Source organism: Psittacula echo (genome assembly GCF_963264785.1).
Source record: "Psittacula echo genome assembly, chromosome: 1".
Lineage (NCBI taxonomy): Eukaryota > Metazoa > Chordata > Aves > Psittaciformes > Psittacidae > Psittacula > Psittacula echo.
In genome coordinates, this window is record NC_137735.1 from 16,041,504 (window position 1) to 16,053,204 (window position 11,701).

At 37.3% G+C, this 11,701-nt stretch overlaps 1 protein-coding gene across 1 annotated transcript; it reads left to right on the forward strand.

Moving 5' to 3' along the window:
• Positions 1-540: 540 nt before the first annotated feature.
• C1QTNF7 (C1q and TNF related 7) lies at positions 541-2,027 on the forward strand (the record flags this gene model as incomplete). Its single annotated transcript, XM_080621197.1, has 2 exons — positions 541-778; positions 1,396-2,027. 2 exons carry the CDS (start codon positions 541-543, stop codon positions 2,025-2,027), a joined length of 870 nt encoding a protein of 289 aa, XP_080477323.1.
• Positions 2,028-11,701: the final 9,674 nt, after the last annotated feature.

An 11,701-nucleotide genomic window follows, 5' to 3' on the forward strand; every position in this document is an offset into this window, starting at 1 on the left:
TTTGCAACCATAAAGGCAAATTTCAAAATGAAATTAAATTAAATGAAATTAAGGTGTTAGCTTTGTCCTCACTAGAATAGACTGCTCCTAGGGGCAGATGTTCCTAACAGAGATATATCTTCCTCCATCAAGAAAGCTTTTCTCTGTAAAGCTTATAGAGGTCCCAAAGACACACACACACACACACACACACACACACACATACACAAAATGCTATGCAAGCAAAGGACAGATCCAGATTCTAAAAAGAATCAAATGTGTCAAACTTTGATCCAAAAAAGCTAGTATTGTGCCAATTATACTATGTCAGTCACATACAGCAACACACATGGTGACCAGAAAAAGGTCCTGACTGACATTTCTCCTGGCGTCCTACATGGATTCTGGTAACGTAGAAATCCCAGGTTGACCTTTGCATGCGCAGTTGTGTATGATGCACCACAGTGTCACACTTACTGGTATATTCAGAGCCATCTGCATGTGACTAGAGTGCCATTACATGCACAGTCTTCTTTGTATGCATTTTTTCCAGATCCAAGGATGATTGCGTTGCTTTACATTACAAGTTTTGTAATCTACACAAGCGAACAACCTCTTCAAAGCCAGATAAAAGGAGAAAATTACTACACCAGATACATCTGTAGCATCCCTGGTTTGCCAGGGCCTGCAGGTCCCCCCGGAGCTGGCGGATCCCCAGGGCCACACGGACGCATTGGTCTTCCAGGAAGAGATGGTAGAGATGGCAGGAAGGGAGAAAAAGGTGAAAAGGGGAGCGCAGGTATTGAATATTTGTGCAACCTAACACAGTAGTACAATAAAGTAAGACCTTTCATCATCACTGTTATAGGTATATATGTGTATGATGAATGTGAGTATGCTCCTGTGTGGGTTTGTGTGATGGACGTATATGTAGTGAAAGAAAATGTGCAGATTTATTTTAGATATGTCTAATATGCACATACTGAAATCTGCACAAATAAATGTAAGTGAATAGCCTTCCTGCACAGAGATGCTCAGAAAAAGTTTGAGAGAAATGAAGCGTGTGTGGTGTCAAATAAACAAGTCTCATTAGTGCCATTAGCCAGGAATAAAAGATTAGCAGGTACTTAGATACATACTAAAAATGCTTAAATAATAGCAGATATTTAGTGCACAAGCATCATGTTATAGCACTCATAGTTCAGTCAGTAATGGACTGATCAGGTACACATTCTTCAATGTGTAATCAATGAACATGAAGGAAAGTAGAAACATAGAAACAAAGGACTCCTGGGCTGTGGAGCCCAGTCCTCTGTTCCAACCTGCCATTCCTTTTGCAAACTTACTAGTAGTCCACACAATCATTTACTGAGAGGATATGTGTCAACAATTAACTAACTTAAAATGTTTTTGAAGGTTTAAGAGGAAAGACTGGGCCATCAGGACCAGCTGGAGAGAAAGGAGACCAAGGTCAGGCTGGTAAAAAAGGACCTGGAGGATTGACTGGTGCCAAAGGTGAAGTAGGTCCAGCTGGACCACCAGGACCTAAGGGAGATAAAGGAGACCGAGGACAGCCAGGTGCACCAGGGATCTGTAAATGTGGAAAGATAGTGCTGAAATCTGCCTTTTCTGTTGGCATCACCACCAGCTACCCAGAGGAAAGATTACCGATCGTATTCAATAAAGTCCTCTTCAATGAGGGGGAGCATTACAACCCTTCCACAGGGAAGTTTATTTGTGCCATCCCAGGGATTTATTATTTTTCCTATGATATCACCTTAGCAAACAAACATCTTGCAATTGGGCTGGTTCACAATGGGAAGTACCGAATAAAGACATTTGATGCTAACACAGGCAACCACGATGTAGCTTCTGGATCCACAGTGATCTACCTTCAGCCAGAAGACGAAGTATGGCTTGAGATCTTCTACGCCGATCAAAATGGTCTCTTTTCCGATCCAACATGGGCAGACAGTTTGTTTTCAGGATTTCTCTTATACGTTGATACAGATTACCTTGATGCTTTATCGGATGAAGATGAGCTCTGAAACAGATGATGTCAAACAACATTCAAACTGGACACCCCAGCACAGGATTTTATCTAGCTGTGTGTGGGACACAAAGTTGAAAAAAACATAACTGGGAGTTTACTTTTGCTCTGCTAGGAACCAAATCTGAGCTCATGAGGACCTTTCTAGAATATAAGCTGGATTTTTTACTGAACAGCAGGGATACCAAAAGGAACTGTAATTAATAAAAAACTGCATCACTCCAGGACTGACTCCTCCTGAAAGTTATGTTTATAATACTATTTAAGCAAATTTAAGATACTGTACATTGGATTTTATATAAAATATATTAAGTTGCAATGTAGAATGGATATTTTGTACATGCCATTAAACTAAAATCAAACAATTGACAGCAATATCATCTTTGGTTGTTTTAAGACAGGAAATACATTAAAAACAAAGAAGACATTGATTTTTACAAAGGAGAGGAATATAATAGGAATGCCTGCTTCAGGATGCAGCTGAACCGGTCACAAGCACAGTCCCATCTTATATTTACACCAACAAGTGTTATACATAACTATGTAACCTCCTAATAAATACATCCAGAACTAGCTGAGGACTGCCCAATGACAGTCATAAAAGACCAGAACAAAGGTATTAAACATATAAAATAATAAAAAACTGGGAGATCTGAAAACCTGGAGATAGAAAACCAGCATTCAAAATTGGTATTTCCAGTGTAATTCCAAGTGGGTCTGATATTCTTCCAATGGTATTCAGTATCTTCATGAGAAACGTGGAAGAAAATATAAACTTTGTGCTAAAGGAAATTATGGATGCCAAAAATCTAATAGAACAGTAACCAGTAATAAGAATAAATTATATGGAACAAACTGAGTCACATCATTAAAGCAAACTTAATTGCATTCTAATATGGCCAAATGCCTTGAAATAAGTGTAGGTCACACACAGGATGAAAAACTTCATTCAGGAAGTCAGTGAACTTTGAGAAGGTACATGGGACCTCATGGATAATCAGCTAAATATGCTGTTGGTGCAGCCTTTTTGATGTATGATACATGGAATTACAAGTAGGAGTAAAGAGTAGTTACATATAAAGATGCTACTTCAGTCAGTGTTTCAAAAACTTACCCAAAACTTGAATTAAAAAAATGGCTATAATTCTACCCATGTGGATTACACAGATGTACAAGGTCAACTTACCTTTCTTCTCAGTGAGGAACAGAGGTGATTTGATTGCAGTCTGCAACTACCTGTTTGGAAATAAAATTTCTGGTAGTAGCTGGCACTTCCTTCTATTAGCTGGTAACACAGCAAGATCCGCAGGTGAGAAACTGTATCAATTCCCTCTGGGAATGAGGAATCAATTTTAACAGCGGCAGCAGTCAATCATTGTAAAAATACCTAGTAACATTATGAGTTCTCCAGCATTCAACACCTCTAAGTCAACACTGACAATCTTTAATCGGGTGCTTTTGCTTGCCAAGAATTTACAATCATCTTATTTTATTCATCTCATAATAATCCTGCCATTTCTAACAGTTACTCAGTTTCAAACCCTAGTAGTCTATATTGCACGACACTCGATCCCACTTTATTCATGACTAAGGCGGAGGGAAATTTCTGGGTTTTTTCTGTGTACTTGACTTATTTGAAAAAAATATATTCAAATAAAATCACACAAAAATACTGCTGAGATGAGCACTACAATTATGTATGGTACATTAATTTATGCACCCAGTATCTGTGCCCTTATTTCTCCACACATCTTTGAGTACATGATTAATGCTTTATGCAGTGAAGAGGTGCAAAGTCCTGTCCACAAATCAAACTGGCAATGCCCATACAGCCCTTCTTTTATTTGACAGTGAGAAATGGGTGGTATAAGACAAAAGTGGATTATTTTTCTAACTAGACATCTAATTTATTAGTGTTATACAAGGGCTGCTTCCTGTGAAAAATACGGAAGAGAACACTTACAGATTCAGTTTGTCACTGAGCTGTACAATCATTTATACATCTGCAAATTAAGCACAATATGAGAGCAAAATGCAGCATCATTTATAACAATGACTGATGCCAATGCTTCACAGCCATCAGTGCCTATACAAGGCACAAAGACTATCAGCATTGCTCAGTGCTGTGTGCACTGAAATTCCACAGGACAAAACAGCCATCATATCAGGACCAGAACTTGCAGAAAACATAATTCAGTAGATGCAGGATTAGACCTGTAATATGTATTATGCAGCAAAAGCAACTGATAGAAGTATTTAATGACATGTTTATTTAAAAAAATATGGAAATATGTTTATGCCATCTGAACCAATAGGAAGTTTATGTCAGGAGTAACAAGTCGATTTTTATTAGAATTAGAAAATGTCCTATAAAGCCAAACTTAAGGAAACAGTATAACTGATTTTCTTCAGACTCCAGAGAAACATATGTGGTAGTTACAATAAATCTGGAATAATTTCAGACAAAAATAATTTTTCACAATTGGATAGAAAAGAATAGGGCTTTAAATGAAATGTTCCTGATTGCAATCCTAAGTAAAAGCAAACTGCTTCCATGTAATAATCTTATAAAAAATGAATGAAATATAAAAGAGATATTTTAACCACACCTATATTGAAAATGACATCATGAGAATAAGTAAACCAAGAGTTATTGCTTCCCTTTACTTAATAATTTTAGATTTATGTTTGTGCAATCATACAATAGTCATTTTAGCTTCTCTCAGTTTTCCCATTTGGATTCTGTAGGTATTTGAACAGTTTAATATTTTGGCATGAACTGTTAAAAATAAGTAATTCCATTGAATTATGTCTATAGGCTTTGGCAAGAAGAATCTTTTTACTATATGTATGGACAGCATATGTGTGCAAGTAGTATGTGTCCCAGCCCTTATTCAAGATCTCAAGACTTTATCTTTACTAAAGTAAATCACTGCGATTGCCTATTATTTATTTGAAAACAGATCAACTTTGATGACAGGAACTTTCATTAGGGATATTCTTCTGTCTAAATTTGAATTTGTATAGAAAATATCTTGGGATGAAGTCTTTCCGCTATTTACACTGGTAGATGGAGAGGTCTGGTTTGGTTTCAAGATGTTGTAGGATAACAAAGAACAGACTTTTAGACTTTGCCTACAGTCAGCAGAGAGAAAGTATCATCATGAGAAACTCCCAGGAGAAAGCTGCAGCACCAACTCTTGGGATATAGGTATGTAAATACACATAAGTAAAACCCCAGTTATTTGAAACAACACAGCTGCCCACAATCTTTTAACCTTTCAGACTTCTTTTACACTTGGCAGAGTGACAGCAAGGAAGAAGTCAGTGTCCATTGCTGAACATTTTTAACCTAGACAACTACTTGAACACTAAACTCCATCTTCAAATTGATATGTGTTACTTTGATATGTGCTTACCTTTACTTTTTTCACAACTGGTATACATGTCCATATGGTTCAGGCCATTAAACAATTTTACCAGGAGCAACAAGTCCTAAGAATTTTTTTACAGTGCTCAGGCAATGTAGAGGAAATAGTAGTGGATATCAGTACTGACAACATTATCTACATTCTGCAATTATTTTTAAATCAACCTAACACCATTTATGTACTTGTGAAATAGGCAAAACTATACAAAACTGACAAGTAACTTATTTCGTACCCTACTAAGTATGTTTCATCAGTTGATGCAGTTCCTATACTACTTTATATTTTTACCTTCCACTAGGTTCACTTCATATTCATTCCCTATGACATTTACTGAATAATTTACTTTTCACTGATCAGTTGACTTTATCCATTGGCAGGTAATTCATACTCAGGATAACTATATTGATGCTATACTAGGCAATTTGTTCAGTAGGAAATTCAGTTTTATGTGAAATGTGTTTCAGTTTACGTGGAAATGTGGCCTACTTTCTATATGTACTTCAGTAGGTGATGAATCCCATCCAGGAAATAATATATGAGAGTAAACAGAAGAAAAATAGAGTTGAGAAAGCAATATACCACAATCTTTCTCAATGAGCAATACACTGCTTTCAAGAAGAAATTTATTCCTTTCAGTATAAACCAGATAGACTTCAGCTCAGAGAGCATTTAGTGGTTATATTCACTTCCCCGTAACTCCTTAAGTCACCACTCCCAACAGAGGTTATGTCAGTATTTCTGAATTTCAGAGGCACGATCCTCCCTTACATTGGCAGGAAGAAATTTCCGAGTACTCTCACAAAATTCTCAGTCTCTGATACTTGGTTTTGTCCTACCTGCATATTATCATATCAGTCCATGAAAGTTACTACCTAAAGCAAAAGAAAACTGAATTAGAAATATTATATGCATATCTTTCAATAATAAATACAATCAAAGAAAAAGGTGCCTTGGATTATTTGGCTTATACCCCTCCAATCTGAATATAAATATCTTGGTTCAATCGTGCTCGAAGAGTTGTGACGATATTTTTTCTCTATGCAGATTGCTCCTTCAGCAACTATTACTATAAAATTTATCTTACCTGACTTTAATCTCTAAAAGGTCAAAGATCGTTGCCTAGGCTAAATTAGTTAGCTCTCCTGTCATCAGTGCAAAGAAATAGGAAAGGTAAATCTCTGACTGGATGACACTGTATTAGACACCTACTTTCAGAAAGGAGGAATCAGGACGTACTTGTCTCTTCACATTACCTGTACCTATGACTAACTTAGGTTAGCATTTAACTTTGAGATGTCAAAAGTTAAGTAAGATGTCTGATCTTAAAGGACAATCCACTAAGTGGAAAAGTCACTGTCATTTAACTGGACCATTTATATGTCTCACAATTAAAGAGAAGATGTGGACTGATGAGAACACTGAAGTACCCTTATAATGACGGAAGTGACCTCTTGTCAGACCTTTCATAAAGAATTGCTCAGATTCCCCTGGGACAACTTTAACTGCAGTAATTTGTGGAGAAAATTTTACAGCATATTAAGGTTAGCTAGCTAATCCTCTTACACCTTCGAATTCAGCACACTTTGGTATATATAAAATATTCGAGCTTTTAAGGATACTTAATTTTAGGTGTAGAAAACCTAAATGTATTCTGGAGTGCTTCTACTTATACCAAAACCATATGAATTTGTTTCTTTTCAACTTTAAAGCACACGTCAAAATTGTAAGCATGATACAAAACATAACTCAGTATTTGTAAAATCATCTCTGTGGAAGAATAGCCTTGTTTATGTCATGTTAACAAAGGGATAAAACCCACTGAATTCTTGAAAAAAATAAATGAACTATGATTCTCAGCAGGCTCGAAAGTGAATTTTTAGCAAGAAGCAGATGGGATTTCTAGAAATGAATGAATTGTATGAAGGAAACATACCAGCAGTACCTTTTCTTTGTCTACTTTCAACCGAGTGTTATCCCTGTGTTTGGAAGACAGTGGACAGGATTTAAAACCTTTGAGTTGAATAACAATCCCTTTAACCATCTGAAACCTGGCTAACCACTGATGCTGATGTCTCTTTCATGCACTACCTATGCTCACCCACACTGTCAGATGTTCTGGTGCAGGAACACGGATTTCTAAACCATGTGTGACAAATTTCAGGAAACTTTACTTGTGATTTCTGTCATGTTGGAATAAAGTGCACTCAGTTTAAAATAATCAAGATGAGAAGAGTTTGTTCTTCCTTGTTTGTAACCTCCCTGAGACTGGCATCACTGTAGAGTTGCACATGGTACTTGAAATTCCTATTCTAAGAACACAGCAACACATACTCTTATTCTGTAAATGTTGTACAAGGCTTGTAGGATTTGCAGTTTTGCTTTTGTTTTAATTTGCTTTCACAAGTTTTGGCTTTGACTCCAGGCAGGCATAAAAAGGTGTATATGGGAATCCAAACTTTGCATTCTCCTCAAAGCCTGAGAATAAACACCATCATTCATTCTCCACTCTTCATTTTAAAACTGTTTTAATGCTGAATATGGGGTCTGTGATCCCTTAGCCTGCTTGCTTCTGGGGGAACCTGCAGCATGGTCACTACAAGCTGCCGTCTACCCTATCTATGCTAAAAAGCCATCATTGACCATCACTGACAAAACAAGAGTTTATGCCTAAGTGTCACATTGGCACCTCTAACAAAGTGGAGCAGCTCACATCCTCTTATTTGCAGCACTAAGTCTGCTGTCCAATATAGTCGATGACATTGGGCTTGCCTTTGTTTTTATAATGCTGACCGAGACAAATGAGTTGTTCTCTGCTCCAGGAAACATGTGGTTTGAATACCGCGTGTCTCTTGTGAGTAGAGTCATTGTACTGACACGTGTTTTTAAGCAGCTTTTCATTCTGTTAAGCAAAAGTCCCCCACTGCTCCTTTAGGGTATTATAGTAATGTTCCTTACATAATGCTGTTTGTATTTGTCCCATCATTTAAACTGTTTGTACAACTGTTCCTGAGAGTGGAATAGATTGTTGAGACACAGACTTATTAGCAAAACAAGATGTTGAACCTGAGTCCTTGCCAAAACTTTGTATAAAGATTCACTCACTGGAGCATTTCCACAGTCCCACATACGGTGAGACTCAGCAGTTAACAGAGATTGTGCATGTGTATGCTACCCTAAGAAACCTGTCTTCTGATGACATTTCTTTCCCATTCTTGAAAGATGTTGTCATGTCAGGTGTCTTCTAGCTGTGATAGTTCCTCTTTTAGTAATTAAAAATGAATATTCCTAATCTTTTTATCTGCTATGACTGTTTACTTCTTCCCATGATCTCCTTCTTGCAGAAGTAGTCATAAATGGGAAACAATTTAGTCATTTGTTTTCATGTGATTCCAGCTACTAAAACCTTGCAGTAACAGACCTTCAGATGTTATAGGTACTGTTTATGTGAAGACAATTATAAATAGTTCTAATAACAATTCCATTTAGCATCAGTAATATTGTTAATTATTGTCATACTAAAGATACTAACACACATGTTAACGTAAGAAATTACTTTGTTAACAGCTCAGTGCAGAAGAAAAGGCTCCTCTCCAGAATCGACAGAAAAACTATAAATTGCTTTGTACCTATAAAAATAGGAATTTTATATAAGACAATCCACATTTCCACAAACTATCTGATAGCTCTGACATTTCTGCCACTCCTACTATCCACATAGGCTGTTTGTGAGTATTTAACAAGCAGATAACCCATCTCTCCAGTCCTTCTTTAATCAGGGCTTAAGGATTATATTTCCCTTTGAGCAGGCTCTACAACAACCCTAATGAAGCCTTCATATCTTCTTTTTTCTGCTACATAAGTATTAAGGTATATTGACAACTTTGTAAAGTTATAATTTATTGTACTTCTTACTTTGGTTTCAGGATCCAGCTTTCCCAGACTCAGAACGTTTACCTGGTGTGGCAAAAAGTCCATGTTTGCAAATTACAGCTGCTGAGAGATGATACCTTTTCAAACTCTGCTATGTTTTCCATTATTTTTCCCCAAAATGGCATGCTAAGAAGTTTAGTGAGGCTTATTCTCCCCTTGATAAAGCTTCAGTTAATACTCCGAGTACTTAAAAGCATTGGAAAACAGAGACAGCACTTGGAAAAAACTGGCTACTAACCATCCACTTCAAGGATTTATCCCTACATGCCTTATATCAGGGTTTTTTTCACAGCAAAATTAATCTAAAAAGAAATAAAATTACCTTCCGGAATGTTGGCATACAGTCTGAATTAGAGGTTTAGCATCTCCCTCTAGTCAACAAAGTGTAACAGGCTCTTCCGCAACTGATTGATAGTCAGGAATCACTGCTCTGAATTGTACAGGTCCTAAGAAGAGTCTGTGCCTTTCCTCTGCTTACAAAAAAAAGTACACAGAAATTAAGTCAGATAATTTAACAACATTAGGTACTTAAAGTTAGGAGGAATGACTATCTGTATTGTCTTTCAGTCTGAAATAACCATCCTGGATCCTGCAAAAGTGTTATGGATATTTGTTTTTTTCACATCACTGCAGTAACTGAAATGTGTTGCTCTCTCCAGGATGTGTTGCTGTCTCCAGGAGCTGCAATCACTTCACCCTCCCCATACGTTATTCATTACTTTCCCTCTTACTGTAAAAGAACTTGTTTACAAAAAAAGTAGTCTTCCGGAACTGTTTTAGAGGCTTGAGGAGGAGAAAGTGCCTCTTTCTCTTTAAAAAGCAAAGCTGAGGCTTTGTTGCTAGAGGGAGTGTTGTGCTTGGCTTGTGTTTTATACGGAAAGCTGCTGTACAAGAAAACCCAGGTAGGAAACAAACATTTTCCTTTATATCCGTTTCAATATCACTGCATTCTGTGTGCTTTCACGAATGAGACAGGTTTAAGAATCCAAGGGCATCAAAATTATTTACTAGGTGCTTTTGATGTAGTTATTTGTTTAAAGAGCAGTGAGAGAATCTTCACTGCGTTTCTGTTCTTAGTTTTAAGTGCTTTGGAAACTGCCTCTCAGCTAATGGAGCACTTTATAGTTCTTGCATCCACTTGTTTATTACATTTTAAAGTGCCTGCTATAGTAATTCAAGAAATGCTAGAAAATTGTTAAAGAAAGTGACCATAAGGCCCTTCCGCTATGTTGCCAAGTATTCTCCATTTACATGTGCCTTGAGGAAAAACTGTTTAAATTTGATACATAAAGCTCGATATGAAAAAGAGGTTTGTGTGCCAAGTAATAAAAGTGCTGTCACTTCTTGCAGTGCAGTATTTTTCTGCTATGAAGAGGGTATTTGATGAACCTTGGGCTTGGGAGATAGTCACATTTGCCTAAGAAAACTGCTTGTTTAGGGCAAATTCAGCTCCTTGTGCTAGTTAAGACATTTAGAAACCTGAAAATCCTTGGGGCTAGTAGCTGGTATGGGTTGAGCCTCAGTCAGGGGACAACCATGTTGCTCCTCTGCTGCTTCTGCTTTTTTATTAGGCACCTCCTAAGAGACAAAGAGAGATGTGAAGATCACTTTTCATATTCTAACCTTGGCTGGAAGCACTTAAGGCAAGTATGCATGAGCCTGTGCATAACAGTACAAAGACCGAATGGGGAAAGGACAGATGACCTGTGAAGGCCTCAGTTAGCCTCCTCGCTAGAGGAGATTTAGCCTGTTAGGGAAAAAAGCCCCACTTTTTACCCCTGCAAGCTGTTTCACGGGGATTTTGAAATCCAGAATAAACCATTCAGTTGCAAGCTACTTCCTCTGTTAGCTCAGTACATCATCGCTAGGTTTTTGCACTGGTTGGTGCAAGCTTTGTGTTGGGAACAAGTACAGCTGAGGTTGCTTTCCTGTCAATTAAAGGTAAAGCAGAACAGGAACCTGCAGCAACAATACCAATAAATTGAGTTTTACAGATACACATTTTAAATTTTCCTAAATGATTATAATCAAATCCAGCAACTTTGCAGTGTAAACAAAGCTGAAGTGACTGGTAGGTTCCAGGTTTGGTAAAGTTGAAAAGCCAACCAAGCCCAGCACTGAAAGTGAGTGGAAAAAGGGCATTGAACCTGTCTTTGTGATCTGAACCTTGCAGCTGGCTTTATGGACCATAGGCAGACTGTTTATTAAAAAGCAATGTAACAAGTGTTCAAACAGGATGTGCAGGCCCACATTATTCACAGTTATATGGAAAAATTAAATTAATTGACAGATAATTTTAAATCATTCCATT